This window comes from Diadema antillarum, unplaced genomic scaffold (genome assembly GCF_040938485.1).
Source record: "Diadema antillarum isolate AM-2024a unplaced genomic scaffold, OU_Dant_1.0 seq00000368_RagTag, whole genome shotgun sequence".
Lineage (NCBI taxonomy): Eukaryota > Metazoa > Echinodermata > Echinoidea > Diadematoida > Diadematidae > Diadema > Diadema antillarum.
In genome coordinates this window covers 724,212-746,720 of record NW_027271369.1, presented here as the reverse complement: position 1 = coordinate 746,720, position 22,509 = coordinate 724,212, and the positions used below count along the sequence as shown (strand labels likewise).

The window sequence follows — 22,509 nt, the reverse complement described above, 5'->3', positions numbered from 1 at the left end:
CACAGTGTATTTGAATGGCCAGTAATGTGGCATGTTTGCATAATGTTAGTGAGGAAATATGCTCCCCACAACAAGATTGAAGATAAGCACACTAAGTTAGCCCGTTCAGGACAAGCTGATTTTGCTTCAACACGCATTTCCAGTAGACATCTGCCAGAGTATATTCAGGACTAGTCTTCAACGGGTTAAAGTCTTCTGTTCATGTTTCTAAACAGAGATTGATGGGATATACAAGTCCATCTAAGTTCAGAAGAAGAAATAAGTTTGGATTGCTTTCTGCTTGTTGTCTGCTTAATATGTCCTCTTACAGCTCACTTCAAACACACTGTGATTCATTATTTTGTCTGGAATGTTTTCTGGGAAAGTGGTAAGAAGTCAATACCCAGAGCTTGCTTGATTCTCTGTCACTCGCATCAGAAATCTTTCAAAGACTTTTTTCCTCCCAAAAAGGACAAGACATGATACTAACCTCCAAACTGCTCTGAAATCATATGAAATTCTTACCCATCCCCTTCAAATTTACCTCTTCAAAAACTACGTTTTGGAACACGGAAAAATTCAGGTGCCACCTCACCCAAAAACCTGAAGAAAATCCTCTCCTTGTCAGAAGAGGGCGACAGACACATAAAAATGCGTATGGACCGCAAGAGTGATGACACGGCCTCCATCAGCTCCTCGAAAGCCTCAAGTGTGGGCTCACCCCCAACCTCACCGGGACCCAAGTCTCAGAAACGCTTCCGCAAGCTTGGCGTGGCCACCAAAATGAACAACATGTCGACGGGATCCCTGGAACCCAGGCAACGGCGTCCTCTCAGTCCACAGCGTAGTGACAGTGGATATGGTGGCAGTGAGGCGGGGTCGCAGAGCGGTCGGATAGAACACGATCCAAGACGCAGACATACCGTCGGTGAATATCTTTAGTTCGTAGTACAGCGAAAGATGTCCTCTCTTAAGACTTGGCCTAACCTGAGGAGGAATATTTACCCTAACATCACTGGCAGACATCAAATTACAAATTCCCTGTGAATCCAAGTTTTTCAAGACTTTCTCCAATATTTCTAGCCAGTGAATCTAACAAGATAGATTGCTAGCTATCGCTAATTCACTCTCCCCTTTAAATGCATGAAGTACAGTGTACTTCAAATCACTCAGCACTGTGCACTACGTAATAGAGAATGATGCCTTAGACTTGCACAATCAATGTTTTAGCACTAGAAATCCAAAGTCTTGAAATGATACAAAGTAATTTGACATAATGTGTACTCCCCATTCCCTGCTATCACCATAAGAAAAAACAAACAAACAATGCTCTCAGCAGCATCATTAAAGAAAATGAAGCGTGCAAAATCAATGTCTTTAATTCTTAGCATCTGAGAATGATTGTTATAGTGAATGATTGTGTGTCATTGCGATGGATCAGATTATTATCTATCATACATCATGTAAAGACATCCTTTGGATTCTGGTCAATGTAATGCATGCCAATTTCTCTCACCAGATAGAGTATTATTTGGTATATTTTGGAAAGTCATGCATGAATATAGAAATAGATCCTTTCTGGTGGTTTGGGTATTTAATTATAGTATTAAACTACTGGCGTTCTTTTCCACTTCTTTGTTTTATGTGAACTTTGTAACCAACACACTAGTGGTACCTGTGGATCTTAGTATGTCACACATTCTTTGATTATAGACTTTAACCAAAAAAGATAAAAACATGTTCATAATGTAACCTTGACACTTTTAATTCACTGATATTATATCTAATACACAAAACCTCTATTGGACTTTTTTTTTCTTTACTGGAAGCAGCTAAGTGCTAAACTTTCTCTTTTACTCTCTTAAAACTTCTGTATCTTTGCAACTGATATATCTTTTTCTTTCATTAACACCTTGGGTCACAAAATTTAAGCAAGTAAATACTCTTAAAGTTGAAGTACATCAGTTTGTATGTTGTCTCTGTTTGCAGTTTTAAAGAGCATGGTAAGATAATTTACATTTTAAATGAGATGAAGTAAAGTGATTCCACTGTAGTGTTACATGTTGTGTAGTAATGCTCTTAGCTTTTCAGACCTGACATGATCAAAGTGTACTCACAGCATTAAGGTCATCAAGTTTGGTGCATTCCTAACATAAAACTCTCTCTTCATTTACCTCAAAATGGATGTTTTCTCTTGTATGCTTCAAGTCACATTCTTCTCCTCTTACACTGGTGGCACCAAAGCCCCAAACTAAAAACCATTGGCCTTTTGAAGTATTTTTCACAAATCTGCGACCATGAATATACCACTGACTTTGCTCCCAAGGGGACCGCCTCACATTCATGAACCAGGAGTTGGTAGCCATATGTGACATGCAGCTTTGCAAGTTTGTAATGCCAAATGAAAGCTACAATGAAGAACAACATTAGCATAGCAAGTAGACCTGCAATAGTCAACATATAGAGAATATTTGTCAAAGTTGTTTATTCTTGTACAGCATGTACCACTCTTCGACTTAGATTAAGACCCACCTCAAATAACATGCATTAATGTTCCATGCTGTGTATAAACTTCAATCCATCCCCGACCACTCCTATTAGCCTCAGGTCCTCCGCCCTCTGCCTTCATTGGTGGGGGAATCGGTGCCTACGACAGCTCGGACTCAGGGGGCGGGCTTTCCTACGACACCCAGAGCAACTCGTCCTTTGGCTCCTCATCTCCACCGACGAGGGATAACCGCTTCGCTAGAGATGGTAAGCTTTGAAGCCGAGGTTGATCCCGAGTCTGGTACATTTCAGACTAGTGTGTGAGCAAATCTGGATTCTTGGGCTAGAGGGGGATAAAGGACAAAGATTAAAGATACAAATGTGGTATTTTGGGGACATTGTTGGAGCATTTTTGATAGTGAGGTCAGAGATGTGCACATGGGGACTTTCCTGGCATATACACCCACTTGAGTTTTCACTTAGACTTTGCTGTGATTTGCACATTTTATTATTTCATATCACTTGTGTGTTTTACCAGATGTATAGCAAAACTAAAATGGCATATTATGCACTCAGTGATATTGGTAGAATTTGATTTTTTATGGTATGCGCCATTCTCATATTGGTCAATGATCCATGGAATTTTGTTTTAAATTGGAAACCATTGTACGCTTTCTCTAAAGAAATGTGCAGGAGACAAATCAATGTTTGAACAAAACACAACTTGGACTTGATTGTAATATTTGAAGGTGTGGAGAATTCAATGGCACCATGCAAATTAGTTTGGAGACCATATAATGAGTATCATTTGTCCATTAAATGCTTAACACCTCCATATGTTTAGATTTTGGTATTAGTTTTACTATAGTTTTACTGCATCTTACGTTTGATAATGCGACAGTTTTGAATTTCTTTTAATCCTTATCCCCCAGCATTTTCTGTGCCTTGCATTCCCAGCCTTTGCATGTGAAAGCGATATTGAACTCAAAGACTATTACACATTTAACTTTAAATCAAGATATTTATGATTTTGGAGGCAAAGATTTTGATCACTGAATTGCACTCATTCCACGTTTGATTTTTCACCTAAATGTACATATTGTACTCTAGGGAACCATATTAATTTGTACAGGAATTTTAATTCAGTATCATCTCATGCATGTTATGATAATCTGCATCTTTAAGTTTTGTTTGATTTACACAATTGACCATCCTCATTTATCAGAGATTAATGCATATATTGTTTTGTCATGAGATAGCTTTGTTATAGATGCAATCGATCAGTCCAGACTTCATGGCATACAGAGCAATCTCTTTATCACTTTAATCCACCATGCAACAAGCACAAATAGATCAAGAAGTCACAATGTTGGAACTTTTAACAGTTAAAGAAGAAATTCATGGTGTGAAATAAGCTGTGCTGATGCAACTTGCAATTTGAGGGTAACCAAAAAGAAGAAAAGTTACTCCAATATGACCAAATTTTACATTTCAAATAATAAGAGATGTGTGTCTCATTAATTTGTTCTGAGTACCTGGTGATGTAAGGAGGATGGGTCTGAACTCCAGCTAGACCCAAATACAATCTCTTGTGACGTATTTCCCCCCATCATGCACAGCAGGGGCGCACTCAATTGGTGCACAGGCCCCCTTCTACGGTCACCTGGGACCATCTCGACCGCATCCGCGGGTGTCCCCTAGCCACAACCGATCCCACCCCCCACCTGACTATCATTCGGTCAGAAAGAGTATTTCACCTAATAAAGGTACTGATGTTCACAGACACAACACCAAATACTTCCTCTCCACCTAACCTACTTTAATCTAAGAAAGATGTGTTCACACTGGTGAGGTTCAGTGGTCATAATGCAATGAATGCATTCCTAATATTTCCCGAAAGGTTGCTATTGGCAAAATCATGCTGAGAAAATTCTCTATATCGTACCTCTTCTCCCAATGACTTAGACGTTTGTAATATTTACTTTGTACTAAAAAAATGTACCCTAATCCTTGTTCTCTCTGATCAAATGATAAAGCATTGAAGCTCTTTTAATGATTTAGAAGAATTTTGTCATCTATAAACCAATAACCTGTTAAGATTCCAATAAATCCTTTTATTCAAATAAATATATGGTTTGTGTAGCTATAGGACCTGTTTGTACATACAGGTGATGTGCAATATTTAGCACCTGATCATCGTACTTTACAATTCAAGACCTTTAGGTGGCGTCGTACCATTTCCCTGCCGTGTGAATACACCTTTCATGTTAGTATGCTTTTCAATGAATTACGGATGCACATTCACAGCCACATTTACACATGTTTTGACCAATGCTTTGTTCTGTATTAATAGTGAATCACTGGTGTAGATGTGTAGTTCTTACTGTGTATCCACATAGCACTATATTACAAACTAACACAACATTCTAACATAAACAGCTTGTTGTTGGCTTTAGCACAAGTTGAAGTAGCATCCATGATACAGCTGGAAAGAAATAAAGGTGAAGGGATTGGTTATTTTCTAAAAGGAGAAAAAAAAATAGAAATGTTGAAAGCAGAAAACATGAAGTAGCAACTTGTCATAGGTACTGGACATCATCCTGTATCATAATACTCAGTATTCCAAGCAATACTGTAATGGAATATTCCAAGGGATGCATACAGATATACACACTTCTTACACCATTCATTTGATGCTCACATTGGGAAACTGACAGGGCATGGTTCAGTGGGCAAGAGAACAGTAGGACAGTCTATGCATACATCAATTATTTGATACCCATCTCTCTTTATGAAGAAGATTAATGTTTTCGAAACGAAAAATTCTATGTCAAGAAGAATGACATGATTAAAGGGATAGTACAGTATTGGTAAAAATGACAATTGGGCTTTGAACTTTTTGGGAGATACCAAGAAAACACTTATGATGTAGTACAGAGCATACCATTTTAAGAGGAATTCAAAGTTTATTTTATGAAAATCGGGTTTGGAATGACTGAAACATCCAAAAACAAAGTAAACCCTCTCACCGATCATTGCCAACATCTACATGGAACATTTCGAAAGCCACGCACTAGCCACAGCACAACACAAACCTTCACTCTGGCTCCGGTATGTCGACGACATCTTCACCATCTGGCCGCACCAAGCAGATCAACTGGACGACTTCCTCTCACACCTCAACGAACAACACTCCAACATCTCATTCACAGTGGAAACGGAACACAATCATTCTCTCCCCTTCCTCGATGTTCTCGTCACAAAGACCAACGCTGGCACTTTCTCTCACCAGGTCTACCGCAAACCCACTCACACTGACAGATATCTTCACTACCGCTCCTTCCATCATCCAGCAGTCCGCCAGTCAGTACCGAACGCTCTCGTCCGACGTGCTCATCAAATCAGCGACAAAGAACATCTTCGACAAGAACTCGAACATATCACAGACACACTCACCACTATCAACCAATACCCCAAGCACAAAATCAACACTCAGGCACCTTCTCATCCCAACCAAGCAGCCAAGGAACAGCCCATCACAACTGTAAATCTTCCCTACCTCGGCGCCACCTCGCACAAACTACAACGCATCTTCAAGTCCGCCAACATCCAGGTCCGTCATACATCTTCCAACAAACTTCACAATTCATTGCACTCACACAAAGACAAGCACCCCAAACACAAACAACCAGGTGTCTACCGTATCCCTTGCGAATGCGGCAAAGTCTACATAGGTGAAACAGGGAGATCGCTAGAGACCAGACTGAAAGAACACAAAACATGCTACAGACGTTCGGAATGGGAAAAGTCAGCCATCGTGAAACACGCTCAACAGTCGGAACATCGCATCAACTGGGAAGACAGCAAACTCATCACATCCATCAAAAACTGGAACACACGACGCATCAGAGAAGCCATAGAAATTCACACACACGACACTGTTACACAGGATACTGGACTCCACATCAACAACATCTGGCTCCCTCTCATCAACAAACCATCGAACACCAACAATGACAACAACAACACACTCTCTCCACAGCACATTCCCCCCTCTACTTCTTCCTCTCATATCTCTTCCCCCACCTCTTCACAACAGCGCCCACGACGTCAACCGCGCCTCCCACTCACGACCACACCTATCGCTGGTTCGAGAAGACGCCCTCACCGACACAAGTCATCCACACCACCGGCGTCCACCCCAACCACTAACCCGGACTCCAATCTCCGGCCACGACCTACTAACAGCCAAGTTAGCTCTCACAGATATACTCCGCCATCAACACACTCCGAGAACAATAGAACGCATCAACGACCGCAACACTCCACCAACAGCCGACGCTCAGCTCGCCTGCGAGCCCGCCTCAACCGACCACTTCCTTCTAGGTCCGCATTCTCCATATATAGCCCGCCTCTTCTCCGATCACGCTTCACTTCTGACGAAGGACAGTCAATCTGCCCGAAACGTCAAGTTCCTCGGTTCTCCTAGTTATTCTTATAACTAGATTTCTTGAGCTACTTTCACTAGCACCTTTACTCAGTGTTTCATTTCTCTTTCCTCTCTCTCTCTCTCTTACACTTTTGTCTGTTTCTACACTACTTATCTTTTCTTTTCTTTTCTGTTCTCTTCTCTTCTTTCTTCTTTTTGTCTTATTTCTTCCTTCCATACAACCCAACGGTCCTTTTCAGGACCACTACTTAATTTACACATTTCTCCACAGGTTATTTCTCTTGTCTTCTCTCCTCAGGTCTACACTTTAACCTCATTTTGATTTCTTATTTTTGCTTTTCTCCCACAGGAACCTTTTCAGGACTTAACTGTCATCAATTTTCCCTTCCATTTTTTCTCCCTCTCAGCAGCATTTCATTCTAGGATCCATACTAGCTCCCTCTGATTTACGTATTGAATTTCAATTTGTTCTTTTCTACTTCTTTTCTTTGTCCCCCCCCCCCCCCCCCGCCCCTCTCTCTCTCTCTCTCTATCTCCCTTCTATCAACATATTCTCATCTCTCCTCTACTTACCCTTCCTTCGAGGGATTATTCGTCCTTTCTCCATTGATTCCGCATTCCATAGTCACACTGTTCGCCGACTTCGTTTTTTCTTCTCTTGGTTTGATGAATCTTTACTGCTCTCTCCTATCTCCATGATTCTCCAACATTCAACTCCTTCCTCTTCCTCTTCCCTTCTATTTCATCTTTCCCCTTCTAACGATGTCCGAACATCCTACTTGATTCTCACACTATTCTTCCTTACCACTCTCTGTGTTCCTTTCTCTACCGTCTCCACTAGTGCAACTTCAATCTCTAGCCCATTACTGTCTCCCACTCTTCACTTTCTGCCCTCCTCACAACCCCCATATGTCGCTTCCCTCTTCGTTTCTCCTCTTTCTAGGCTCTTCTGCCAAACAGCGATCCGATTAAGGACTACATACACATGGTGTCACCGCAAATCTTTCTTCCTTAAAGTAAAACAAAGCGATCGTAATAAAGTGTGGGTCCCACACTTTATAAGAATCGCTCTTTTTTGATATCTCAGCCATTTCAAAACCAATTTTCATCAAATAAACGTTGAATTCCTCATAGAATTACATGCTCTTTCATATTTTATAAGATGTTTCTCATTATCTCACCAAAAAATGTTAGAAATCTGAAATTAGGTCTCAACCAAAACTGTGTGATCCCGTTAAACTGGGATGAAACAGCTCTCAACTTACAACCAGTATGATGTCTGCATCAAGATTTACTTTCTAGATACTCTAAAGACTGTGAATTAAACAGTGGTGCCAAATTTATAGTGTGTGGAGGAACTTCATGATATTGAGAAGAACAAAGTGACTCAATTTTATTCATTAAAGAAGAATTCAGGACCAGTTAAAAGTTAGTCTGAAAAGAAAAAGTAAAGTTTTAGAAGCACAACAATGAAAACGTCATCAAAATCAGAAAAAAAGTTTAAGGAATTGTGAAGTTTTGCTAATTTGGCAGAACAGTTTTCGAACAGTTCTCGAACAGTTAAGGTGAATATGCATATGAGTGAGCTGATGATGTTATCACCTCAGTTTTCCTTTGATTTTGTCAAGAAGAATTGTTGAAATTTTCTGCTATAAAAATATAGAAAATAATATTATTCCTGGCTGAATGACTTCAGAAAAATGATCAATCACATATATTTTAGGATTTGAGACTGGGACATAAAATGTGTTTGAATGAAAAAATTAAAAAAAAACAGAAATTTCAAGATTTAGTGTGCAAACTATATGGCAAGTTGTGAGGGAATGAAATACATGTAGTTTTACTCATTTGCATACAATATTCATATTATGACAAAATGGGAACGAAATAATCACTTGTCTCGCGAAGAAAATCGCAGTGAAGTGTACGACGTTTCGCTCGCTACTGCTGAGCTTCGTCAGGTACAAGGTACAGGCAAACAGCGGACACAGGATGGCGCACTGCCCGACCCGGCCCCGGTAGCGGCGTGCCCACTACCATGTCCGCATACTCGCTATAACTTGCGTGCACGCACCACTGTGTCTTATTGTACCTGACGAAGCTCAGCAGTAGCGAGCGAAACGTCGTACACCTCACTACGATTTTCTTCACGAGACAAGTGATTGATTCGTTCCCCTATCGTCACAGTATTCACCGCGATTGTCAACATCTTCGCAAGAATATTCATATTAACTGTTTATGAAGTGTTTTGTAAAAATCAACGAAACTGCACAATTTTACAACTTCCTTTAATAATTTTTTATCCAAGTTTGATCAAATTTTCACCTCTGTGCTCATAAATTTTTACTCTTTCTTATCAGACTAACTTTTCATGGGTCCAGAATTCACCATTAAATTGTAGAATACATCATTGCCCTCTAAAGAGTTGTGCTAGCTACTCCAGCCAGTAAATGACATTGTGTATCTTTAGTTCCCAAAGTTTCAAAGCTGACCTACAGTCACCAATGTGTTCATGTTGGTGCATTGGACATATACAGTCATCGTAGTTCTCACCACATTAACTCCTGTCTTACCTTGTACCTAGTTCACATACTAATATGTCACTCACCCTACTGAATATACTAATCAAACATATGTCAAGATATTGTGTTTGACGGAAGGAGGGACATTTTGATAATATGTGGTAACCCTTGTTAAGATCATATCATGCATAATAATGTGCACAAAGCTAGCCACCCCATGGTTCATCTGGTCACAGGTTACCACCAAAGAAGTAAACTCTCAGCCAAGCTCGTGCACAAGATGGTTATGGTTTGAAGGGGAGGGGATTTCTTTTTATCAAACTGTATGATATATGATATATGCAGATCAATATAAGTGCAGATATATTCATCTCACATCATTAGAAAAGACATCAGTCAGTAGTGAGAATGCTGCTGCAGTCACAAGAGGGCGCTATACATCATCACTCTTGTCTTATCTACACCAGACTTCTCAGCACAAGGGGCTTGCTTGGTGTAGGTGCCTCTATCCAATTATGTTTCTTCTTAGGGTAGGATGTTACATTGGGACAAACAATGAAACTAAACTTGATCTAAAAAAAAACTATATGTACATGTATATGACAGACATTTGCTTACCTCATATATAAACATGCTGTAGTGGTGCATGATTATTAAGTACTAGATATTCCAAGTTCTACTTCGGCATTTTCCTAGTTATAATTATGTTTTATCTATCAAGTTCTTCATTGCACGATACTGCAATTCCCTTTAAAACCAATCATGTTCTGACTGGTAAATCTTGGTATGAAAGCAGCTGGCAAAATACCCTCGGCTAATGCAGTAAAATGCTTGCAATAAAGAAAGGAAAAAATGCATGCAATAACAGTGGGAGCTGCTTCAGTGCTTCAGTGCATTTATAGTTAGTCAAATTGGTTGCATGTTATTTATACTGACTGCATGTATCCATTACGAGTAAGTGCTACCAAGTATAGTGTTTCCATTGCTTCAAATATCTTGCATGGACCCCACATTTATATCATGCTTTCCCTGGCTTCTTCCTCATGTTCTGCATGTTAGACCTTTTTGCCTCCAAGTTATTCAACTCTGTATTGACTGTCTTACCTCATGATAAAGATTCCATGTCAAGACTAATCACCCAATTCTTTGTCCATCATAGAGTACTTCTATATTATATGTCATGTGCCCTTGTAAGAGTATGAGTGATAGAAAATGTAACAGTGTTGACTGTTAGGGACTAAATACACCCTGAAGAATTGTGCCGTTGTTTGCATTTCCTGTGGGTCTTTGTGCAATGGTGAATATTGCTTGCAATGGCCATTAGAGAAAAAATATAGTGCAAAAAGTAAGGAATGCATGAAAGTATGATGTATTGATGTGGTTCATCGTTTGGAAGGGATGCTGTTAATAGATGTTCATTTATTTGACATGCCTCTTTGTCAGTTGAGCCAGTGCAGTGCATGTTGGCTACAATGTGATTTGTCAGAACTACAATTTACATGTGTTTGAGCTGTGTCAAAAGTTAGGTGATAAACCATGCAGTCGGTCTTCTGCTTCAACAGGTTTATGCTCTATAAAATATCATATATCCATTGGGAAATTAGCAGCATCAGCATCCCAATACATCAATTGTTCACACACCTTGACTCAAATATCATTGGATGCAGTGCTTTAACCCTTTCTGTGCAAGAGACTCTGGACAGTGTGTACAATGCTATGGGCTATTTTCTGTCAATCAATACTCAAAGCACACACAGGGGTTAGGAGATGTTCACCCAAGAGGACTTATGTCTCAATGTATATTGATTGTCTTGAATATCACATCATGTCTGTTATGTGTGCTTTGTCCAAAGCTTTATTTAAAACCAGCAGATGAAAAGTATCTGGTTAGTAGCGTGGGATCAAGTCAGTTATCCTACAAGTACTTACTGACGTGAGTGATAAATAAATATTTTTAACAACATAACTGGAGGGCTGCTGTGTGCAAAATGTGATTACAGAGGCTAAAACTGACTCTACCATGCTGTATTAATCATGGATGGTTTTATGCATGTATCTTCAATATGTGTTTCACTTAGTGTTTTGTTATGTATGTGTATCCAAAGTATTTAGAAATTCATGTGATTTATGAAATAGATTCTATATAACCTTTATGTGCTTGTAAAATCATCATCAAATGAAATGATCCCTTGATTTTAGTCTTTGTGTATCATTTTGATATCTAAATTCTCTCCTTGTGATTTTTCTCGTGGTACAGTCCCACCTCCCAAACTCTACTCCCCACCCCCTCAAGAGATGCAGGAGAGAAAACCACCTGACTATGAGATTGCTGCTGCTCGTGCACGTAAGTCGTCATCGCTGATACTCACTCATACTGACTGACTTAACAGTGTAGTTACTGGCCAAAGTGTATCATAAGCAAGCACACAGTCATGACTTTTGCAAGCTTGTATTCCTCTTGCAACAACCAGCTCAAAGCATTATGGGGACATCCTAATCATGTACTGCAACACATGGGTTGGCAGAGTTCTGTTATTCATGAGAACTTGGGTAAACTAAATGGCTTCATTTCAGAAAGCTTGGCATCAAATGTAGCAAATTCAGCAGTATGATGATATGGTTATTTGGGAAAGAAAAGTAGTGGCAAGCCTAATTAGAGATCTCACTACTCCTCTGTTACAAGCTGCAGACTGAGCAAATTTAGCATGACATTTTTTCCCCCATGAAAATAAGGAAATCATTTGTGAAATTTGTTATTTATAACTATTCTATTAAAAGAGAGTAAATGTCTGGTATTAAGATTTTAGAGGAACTAGTTTTGAAGTAGCAAAATTAAAGTATGATGGAATAGACTTGGAAAACAAAAACAAAAAACAAACCTTCAATACTAAACTACTCTCCTGGTGAGGATAATGTTAAAGTATTGTTGTAAAAATGTCCCTAATGTAGTCTAATGTAATTGTGTGGTTTGAAGAAAATGAATTTCTGAATGTTTTGATGTTAAACTTCTTGTGAGTAGGTAGATTCAAATGTCATGAAAGAATCTTCTGAAAATTTGAGTCTACAGACCAGCTAAGCTTTGCCGAAAAGCCAGAGTTCATGAATTACTAATATTGGAAAATAATTTGAACTGACAAGGATACTCTAACTCATATGGCATTTGAAATTAAAACTTTTAATTCATTTCAGTGGAGAACAAATGAAATTGAAATTGTTTCAGTATAAAAATGTAGATAGTATTCATAAAGTATTAAATATATGATTGATACAGATTACATTATCATTGTATCAGGTTATATGCTAATGAAGGAATAATACATAAATGGTTTGAAAAGGCCTAGCAGTTTATCATTTGACCTTTACATCCTTGATGAAATCAGTCCATAAGCTGAAAGGTCCATCAATGCCGATGTTTTCATATCTTGTGCAAAGAGTCCCAACATTTCATCATAAACATCTTGTGCAATTTTTTGTCATTTCTCTTAATGTGCTATTTTCAGCCAATCCTCTTTTCACAATGTTTCCATTATAGCCAAAGCATGGATCATATAACTGCGGATATTTAGAGAAAAATATTTGAACAAGGTGAACTCAGTATGAGTAGGTGTGACATAGAGGATTGTGGTTGTTTGGATGGATATAGCTTTGTCTCGCTGTCTGTCATGCGTTGTCATGGAAGTCTTTTTGGTCATTCATCTTTCTCTTTTTTGCATTCTGCGATTGAAAAGTGGCACGATCTTGCCATCAGAGATGTACACTTGGCACTTAGCCACAACATTTGTGACTGTGCATCACAAAACCAAAAAATGTCGCACCCCTTGATTTTACATGAGGACTCCAAAAAGGTGAAGAGGGTCAACCGAGTCTATCTTGAGTTTTTCGTATTTTCTGAAAGAGCTATCCTTCTTCTACATTATTCTTTAGTTTGGGATCATAACATGAATGGGAAAGTGTGTTTTCACCAGTTTTTCTACAACCCTTTTTTTTGGGGGGGGGGGGAGGGGAGAGTAGAATGATCAGGTATCAAGGGCCCTTTTAATTTCTGGAAATCCTTTATACACGCTTCACTTTCAAGTCTAATAACTTTTGAAAGGATAACACTACTGCTTTAAAAGTTAGCCTTAATCATGGGCAGAATGTGTTAATAGAACATACTCAATTTCAGCTTAATCTGATAATCCCTTCATTGTTGTTGCTCCTGTGGTTTACATCCTGTGTTTTGTCCCTTTCATCTCACAGCTAGCACGGCTTGGTGAAGATTAAGCCCTTGAATACACCCTGTATTTCATAGCCTCTTTTCTCAGCTCACATTTTTGCAGAGTGTGTGCTTTCTTTCTAGTATTTAATAGATAGGTTAGGGGAGTCCATTGAATTGAGTTATACATCATTTTAAAGCTTTAGAGTCTGCTCTTTAAGAATCTGCCCTTAACTAAAAATCCATGTCCGGCGACCTTTTGTTGGTTTTGTGATGCAGGGTCACATTTGATGTTGTCAACATGCATTTTTCTGGGTTCTGCAACATGTGTGATCTGCATGAGTGTTGCAGTGTGTCAGTGTTATCACAGTCACAGGAAAGATGAGGTGCTTCCGGGTCAGAGTCTGAAAACCCCTTGAAGTGAAATAGAAACTCAACAATCATTTTCTTTCTGTGAGACACATCAAAACAACAAGTGTTTGCACACATGATCACTACTGTTTGAATGTCTTCTTTCAAACAAGGATTTAATGGTTTAATGTTCCTTGAACTCACCCATTCATACAAACTTTTGTTGATAATGATATCAGTTCTGTTTGAACAGAAGCAATTTTGGGTCTAAAAGTAGACTTTTCAAAAAGTTAGGTAAAAGTTGTAAATAACAATTTCAAGTACAAGTGAGTTAAAAGTTGTATTTCATCCACTTAATAGGACATCTTGTGTCTATTTGCTCAATATACAAAATCGCACCTTTGAAATTTCCACTACCTCAAATCATGGGCTGAATTGGAGCAGTTTGAAGTGCACATGTTTTTGGTACCTACTTGCACAGTATTCCCACTAAATTGTGCACAGAACGGTTGACCCATTTCAAACCTGTGCCTAGGAGTGATTTAGGAAGACTTTGTGACACATTGTGCACCATCTTCTCCTGTGATGAAAAGTATTTTTTTGATGTGTGTATGTGTGTGTTCAATTTTTGTATCCATTGCATCTTTTTTTTTTTTTCCTTGCCTGATGCTGACTGTGTGAACCCAATTCTTTCCATGTTTTGTAGGGGACTTGCCGCGTAGTAGTGAATCTTGCGATTTCTACGACTCAGGTACGTGTTAATGCCATGAAAGCCACAGCTGATATCTCTGTCCTTCCTCTCTTTCAGTAAGCACTGCCTTTTTACCGCACAGAGAAAAATCTTCTATGAGATTATTGCAAACTATTGGTGGGCATTTTTCTGTAGTCAATGGTGAATATCTCCCAAACTAATTATTTACTCTGTTTCACACTAGCTCTGTATTTTCTACTGTTTTTTTGATGGTATTCCATATTGGCTGTTTTAGTCTTTTTTTTTTAAATTTAGATGTCATTCAAACTGTAGATCTTCATCTTACTTATGAATGGGGCTAGGTGAAACTGACTGCAGTTATTTGATACCTGTGACAAAAAAACAAACAGACAAACTATCAGAAGCTGGCCAAAGCAGTTCATAATTTCATGATGCCTATAGACATACATTGTACCACCATTACAAACACCTCCCATGGAACATCATACTGCATTTCCATATGCCTGTCAGTAAGTTCCAAATCAGTGTGAAACCATGAATCACAGAGCATGCAAATTTGGCCATGTCAATATTGGGGTGCTTTTTAATGCTGTTGAGTGGCAAGTTGACATAATTGATGTTCATTTTTTCATTGTGCATGGCAGTATGGAATGTGCTCAACTTTCTTTTGCGTCGAAGTATGTGGTGCTTTTAAGTTTTCTGTACACTGTATTTTGATAGCAGTCTTCAGTATGTCATTTGCATGTCTGTGAAAACTACTTTAATGAGTGTCCACACTATCAGGAACACCAAAAGAGAATATGTTTCAAACTTTCAGCAGTTGAGAAACAGTAATTGAACTGTTTCATTTCATATCCTCTTTCATACAGAAAACCTTCAGACAATCCACTTATGCATGGCTCCTGCAATAGAAAAGTGTGGACCACAGCACAAAGAAGCAAGCAGTTAAACTTTCATGACAAAAAAGGAAAGAATACATACATGCATATCTTGCAAATACGTGTAGATACAAAGAATGACATTTAAGGGACAGATAGTGAAGATAGATTGATTGAAAGGTAAATAGACTGATAGATAGATGGATAGGCAGCTAGAAAAATACATGCTTGTATGTCATGTGCATGGTATTCATATACTAAGATTCATTGATAGCTCTTGGCTCTGTCTTTTTAAAAGACATCAGAGTTGATCTAAATTATTGTCTTTATTTTCTTGTTTTCTACAGATAATGAACAGGTTTCCGTAGTATAGCATCCACGCATTTGGTGATACATCTTTCCAGTGGTTCTGAGACAGAAATGAAACCCTGTCGGCTGAAAGCAGCATTGTGATTGATGGAGAAACTCGCTCGTGAGAACGTAAGCGAATTATGTGAGAGCGAAAAAAACTGAGACGGACAGGAGGACTGAAACCTTGTAGTCAGATCACTGGATATCAGAGAGATAGACACTATGGATGCCATCTATGAGGGGCCAATGTTTGGAGCTAACATCAAAGATGGCGATTGAGGAACGAGTAAGGAGAAGGGATCTGGACTGCATCTCATTACTGATCTGGTATCCTCCCCTCTGTGCCAGGTGACGGCTTCATCTGATGTTGGTTATGGAGAGCAAGCTCCTGGTGTCAACTAACGCTCCCCTCGTTTGATTCGGACCTGGTTTGCAGACCAGGCGTGCATGGATCAAATATTTCTGCTGCTTTGTGTGAGAGACCGCAATCATTGTAACATACTTCATAATGTGACACAAATGCAGCGTTTTTCAACAATTTTCAGCACAGGGACTTCACGGTCGTAGCCATTGTCCTTGTGATAAATGAACTGCATAAAGAGGGGGACAAAACATCAGAGGACCATACGGACTGCAACCTCAAAGCCAATAACCTCCGCTTGTCTAGCTGTGGTAAAAGAAACAGACACAGTCTTGCAAGGTTCCCCAATCAGTGTGAGAATTTCATATGAAGTCCTAAGCCTAGGTTATAGTTATATCAGGTGTATACAGGTCATAGACAAATTTTTGTACACAAAATGTCCATCTAGACCTTAATAGGTATTTAAGAAGTGGTTACTTGGCAACACGGAGGTTACTATTCGTGACAATGGCCTCTGAACAAACTGTGCTATGAGTGCTGAAGAGGCTTCCATGAAGAAATGAGACCATATCACATTTCGTGATGACTTGTTATTATTTAAATACATATTGTCGTAAGAGAGTGTTGCTAATTTACCACTCACTTCTTATGCTTGCCATTCCTCTGCCCTTGAGAAAACCAGTATTGAGGCATGTAAAAGTAGAATGGGAACAGAACAAATTGTCTTTAGATGCGATGATCATCTTTGTCTACAGTGGATGTAATAACATGTCATTCTTGCTTGAATCAAGCAAAAAAAATAATATTGTTGTCGGTATGGAGTGGTAGGGTGTCATCTTGTAGCTGCTGAATAATTTAAAACCGAGATTTAATTTTCTTTTGCTTCCACCATCATCATTTATCTGACTGTGATTTGAAGTGTACCAGAACTTGGCTAATAGAAAGTTGGAATGATGTAAATGTTTTTACCAAAGCTGGTGTGGGGTCATGTACACACATACTAGAATATGATTACATAAGAGCTTGTACATGTGTGATGTGGTGGCAGAACACTTGATATACTGTTACTGTCTGTTATCGAGAGTAATATTGATATGGTTGTTAGCTCTGCAACCGGTCTTGTCAAAAGTAAAGGTTCTGATTCTCTGAGTGGTAACAATGCCATTACTCAGAATGGTGGGATACAACCAAAAATGCTGTACATGTCTTTATGCTGTAAAATTGGTTTGTGGTATCTTATGGTATGTTGTACAGGATATTTGCAATTTCATGGATGTGTACCCAATGCTTGTGAGATTCATTTGAATCAATATTTTTGACACATTTGCTTGTACAGAGCTTTACTTTTCTTGTCCTCTGCAATGCCAGGTGTAAAAGTGAGAAGAATACTAAAAGAAATTGCGATATATATATATAGATATCTGTGTATCTATTCATGTCATTTTTGTGCAATCTGGGATAATTTCTTCCTATTGTTTAGTAGTGATATTGGATACTGTTGAGTAGTGCATACGTAATACAAGGTTTTCTATGTTCATGTTTGTATAAAGTTAGCATGTATTGTGGAAGATGTGAGTATGAATAAGCATCACCTTGCACGGATGGATGTTGTGCTTCATTTATTTGGCAGGCAATGATAACACTAACACACACACACACAGGTCAGCATAAGACATGCACAGATTAAACACACTAGTGGGTTCATGTGGCAAGCTGTATGGTGTAGCTACCATTCGCTTCTCTGTGACAGTCGCCTGTAATGAACCACAAGAGGTTGGTATGTGTTAGGGGTGGATCACCTCACTAGGTTACCACCCTGCTTTCTCTACTCTTTACAAGGCGCAGTGAAGAGGACTCCTCTTCAGGCATTGTTTGTGATCGTCTCCCACACAAAACATCCATTAAAGTCCTACCCAAGGGACATGTATTTACTTCTGATCTTATAGGGACACATCAATTACAATGCTCAGCTGCACTCAGTGGACAGACATTCAGCCACCACCCCACCCTCCTGCTTTGACGTAAGTTACTTCACCCTAACACAACTCCAGGCAAAGGAAAAATTCTACAAATGACCTCTAGCATACATTGCAGGGTGATGGAGAACTCCAAGAAGTTATTAGGAACTGTTCCTGACAGTCCAGCTCACCAACATTTGATTTCAGCTGTATTTTAACGTGAGAAATCATTGTAAAGAGATATTGTCCCTTTCCTATTATATTGATATCAGATTATGAAATGATTATGTTCAGAAAAAACTGCTCACTCTGCTTGGTGTTAGAATTGGTAGAAGGTAGTAGTGGAGATGATAGGAGAGATAGTATCAACAGGTGTGTTGGGATAACACACATTATGCACTCCACATCAAACATCCTTTTCAGTGGCCTGCAGAAAAATTGCTATTCCTGAGACCAGCATGGCCTCGCATTCCTGTCTTAACCTGTTGGAGACGAGTCCCAAGTATAATTGGGCGGTTGTCTATGGGAAAGGCTTGTTGTAGCAAAATCAGCCCGTCCTCAATGGGTTAAATTATCTTCTACCTGTAGATCAGTGGCAAGGGTGGGTAACATAGCTGGTAGGATTCACTGTGTAGTTGGAGTAGGTCCTGTGCATTAGACTCAAAATGTTACAAAAGTTGAAAACTACAAACATGATGGCAAAAATCCTAACTTTGATGGTCTGATCTGATAGGAATGTTGTCATTGGATGTCTGTTTGTTAGTTGTGAAAGAAAAGTTCACTGATAGAGGGAGAGCTTCAAGGTATGGGATCAGTTGTTCCACAAATACAGTTTCCTTTGAAACAGCATAAAATAATCTTATCATTATAGATGTATTACACTGTAGCTTATATTCAATCATTGTATAACAATTTGTATAACCTTTTATATTCTGGGTAATTCGGTTCCCAAGATTTTTTTTTTTTTTAATTTCACATCTCACCCCTGATAATTCAATGCTTACACCTAGGGCTGTCCATAACAAAAAAAAAATATTATAAATGAGCAATTCTTTTGGGTCTTATAGCTTGCACAATTTCATGTCTAACAAGATTTGGTCATTTATTGTGATTACAGATGATAATGGATGACATAAATCAAGAATCAAGCAGCAACAGTGGGTACCATTTATTGATATACATCAGCACATTCAAGTTCCATCATGCAGTAACATCTAGCCCTTTGATTTTAGTGTGACTACATACAAGGTTGCATCTGTGTGCTTTAGTCTTTGGCCTGCTTTGACTGGCAAACAGTCATTATCCAATCATGAACAACCGAATGAAAGAATGTCTTTGTTTTATACACCTGGCTTTGGTGCAGGGTAATGGCGTAGACAGCCATGCTAGTTTGAATGGTAGTCTCTATCCAGACACATTACCGCTGTGTTGGTACATTAGACCAATCTCCATCACTCACCATACATCCTCACAACTCAGGAGCTACCAGCACCCATATTCAAAGTGCACTTGTAGTTTGTCTCATTTTTTGTTTCTACTTGATGAAGGAGGTACATTTGTTACATAATCCTGTATAAGTTTTCACCCCTCTGATCTGTGGCTGTAGCCATGGTCCCCGTCACCATTTTGTCAGTATTGTATATCTGTGTGTTTTTGCACGTATGTGGTATTGTCACCGCAGTCAGCTTCTTGTACTCAGATTACAGTCTGTGAAGGATAAATTTGTCAAGATGGTTCATAGAGAAGAGAATATTAAATCTAGAAGACTGTCTTGCAGTGATAGGGTAGACTTGCACTGTGATGAATGTTGAAGTAAAAGATGAGCAGAGTGGACAAGGAAGATTGCACCTTGCCATGGATGTCACAGGAACATCCTGCTTATAAATATGTGATGGACAGTGTGTGGTCTTGTTGGTGTTTGTACATCAGTCACCTATCTGGTCCTAAGGCTCCTCAGTATCATGCCACGCACTGTGATTTGTTCCTCACTTCTTGACTTGTGTATTTATTTCTTTAACGACCCTATGCACTAAGTACGAAAAGAGGCACATTCTGTATGTATGATGGAATGGTATATTTTATGTATCGTATGCTGTCTTGATAATCATTTGTGGTACATCGTCATGGCAATTTGAAAACCAGTGGAAAGATCATCCAAGGCTGTCATATTTAATTGTGTATATAGCACTTGTAAAATATATTCAGCATGTATTACGCAAAAACGACAACAAAAGTTATAAAATTCATTTCTTGAAGGCCTTGGACCACACTACTGCATTTTGGGCCGTTGTATTTATTATCAAAAAATGCATTTTAAGGAAGCGAAAAGTGTTTGGAAGGAGGATTTGAGTGTACATTGTATAGAACATACTTGATGATGGATTGATCTTCCCGGTGGCAAGGAAATAAAAAATGCATATAGAAAGGGAACAAGATGTTGTTTTATCATTTGTGAAGTTCTTTGTCATGGTGTGCAGGATATGGACAGCAATGAAAGAGATTCCTCCACATATATATATATATATATATATATATATATATATATATATATATATTGTCGCTGGGGTGATAAGACCTTGTATCTGCAATTTTGGTGAAAATGAGTTTTTTGGATTAATGGTCAAATAATTGGTTAAGTGATGTCCTGTCCAAATTCCAACTGTCTTACTCCAAAAATGAAGCCACCATGGCATGCCAAAGTAAAGGCTATCCCAATTCGCCACAGTGCTTTGGCCGCCATGTTTTTTGGCTCTCCTGAACATTTGACATTTTGTAGATACGAGGTCTCGTCGCCCCAGCGACGATATATACATTGTCTGATGGCCCATTCAAGGCAATAAAATCTTTAAATCTGAAATTTTGGTTACCCCCCCCCCCCCAAAAAAAAAAAGTCTTAGTTGTCCAATTGGGCCACCAAAGCATGAATTTTATGAGCCACCAGCAGGCCACCACTAATCGAGCCCGGTAGGCACTATGTGTATATATATATATATATATATATATATATATAATATAGATATAGATATGGAGAGACAGGGAGAGATATATATAGATATAGATATGGAGAGACAGGGAAAGATATATATAGATATATATACACACACACATACACATAAGTACATTGTATATTGATAGGTAGGTTTCTATGTAAATATAGATTCTCTAAAGACCACATTCTCTCAATTATAAGGTCACTGGTTCAAATCCCTTAGTGGCAACAGTGTCTGTGTCCCTACGCAAGGCTAAACAAGGCTCCTCCAGAGGGGTGACGTTCCCACGGTAGCTTGCTTATGAGTATTGGAGTGCTTGATTAATGGTCACGAGGCAAATACTGTAGGCCAAACATACATTTAAGTATACACACACATAGATACATATAACATTGTACATAAATATATATACAATAGTGTCTATATAAGCAAATACATATGCAAGTATATATACACATATGCATACATATATATATATATATAGAGAGAGAGAGAGAGAGAGAGGGGGAGAGAGAGAGAGAGAGGGAGGAGAGAAAGAAAGATGCCTTTATGGAGTGAAGGAGGGAGAGAGTCGGTTGCTGGAAGAACTATGTACTCTAGTACCATAAATGACCAAACAGACAAACATCCTCATCATCAACTGCAACAAAACAACCTTCTGAATTAACAATTTTTTGCTTTCAGATTAACAAACCTTCAGAATTTCGAACCACTAATCTTTATTTTTGGAGTAAAAAATCTTTGGAACAACGAACTGTGGACTTCAAATCTCCATCGCAAGATCAAGATGACTCTCCTCATGTGACCTTATGTACAGTATACTGCCCTACTTTGGCAAGAGGAAGCAAGTGACAAAAGTGACATTTCTCGTAAAAGAGCAAAATGTGCCTGTCATTTACTCTGACGTCAATGGACTATCATGATGTCTTATCTAACATATCTCTTAGCAGGATGAGTGTGTCTGCATGAAATTTGGCCTGGAAGAAGATCTCATGTGAATTATGAAAACATCAATAACTAAATTTCGGATGGTATGTCACTTGCTTCCTTTTGCCAAAGTAGGGCAGAGTATGCCCCCCCCCCCCCCGAAAAAAACCCCAACAAAACAAATACAATCAAATTTTTGCATTGATAACACACAATAAGATTAAACTGTCCAAATGCTACTTCAGGGTTTTTAAATGTAACATCTTAGCTCTATTCTGCAGAAAACCCCATTCAATTTGGTTAAGCGGTCACAGAAAAATGTGAAAAGTTGTAAAGCATGTCATGAGT

At 38.8% G+C, this 22,509-nt stretch overlaps 1 protein-coding gene across 1 annotated transcript in view; it reads left to right on the top strand.

Annotated features, from left to right (window-relative positions):
• The window catches only part of LOC139731320 (rap guanine nucleotide exchange factor 2-like), a 142,358-nt gene extending 125,397 nt beyond the window's left edge, over window positions 1-16,961 (top strand). Inside the window, exons 28-33 of the mRNA XM_071642207.1 lie at window positions 563-907; window positions 2,581-2,733; window positions 4,089-4,232; window positions 11,696-11,782; window positions 14,691-14,735; window positions 15,922-16,961. Of these exons, the coding sequence (XP_071498308.1) occupies window positions 563-907; window positions 2,581-2,733; window positions 4,089-4,232; window positions 11,696-11,782; window positions 14,691-14,735; window positions 15,922-15,947 (800 nt within the window). The 3' untranslated portion in view covers window positions 15,948-16,961. The remainder of the gene's footprint in view (window positions 1-562; window positions 908-2,580; window positions 2,734-4,088; window positions 4,233-11,695; window positions 11,783-14,690; window positions 14,736-15,921) is intronic.
• The last annotated feature ends 5,548 nt before the right edge of the window (window positions 16,962-22,509 follow it).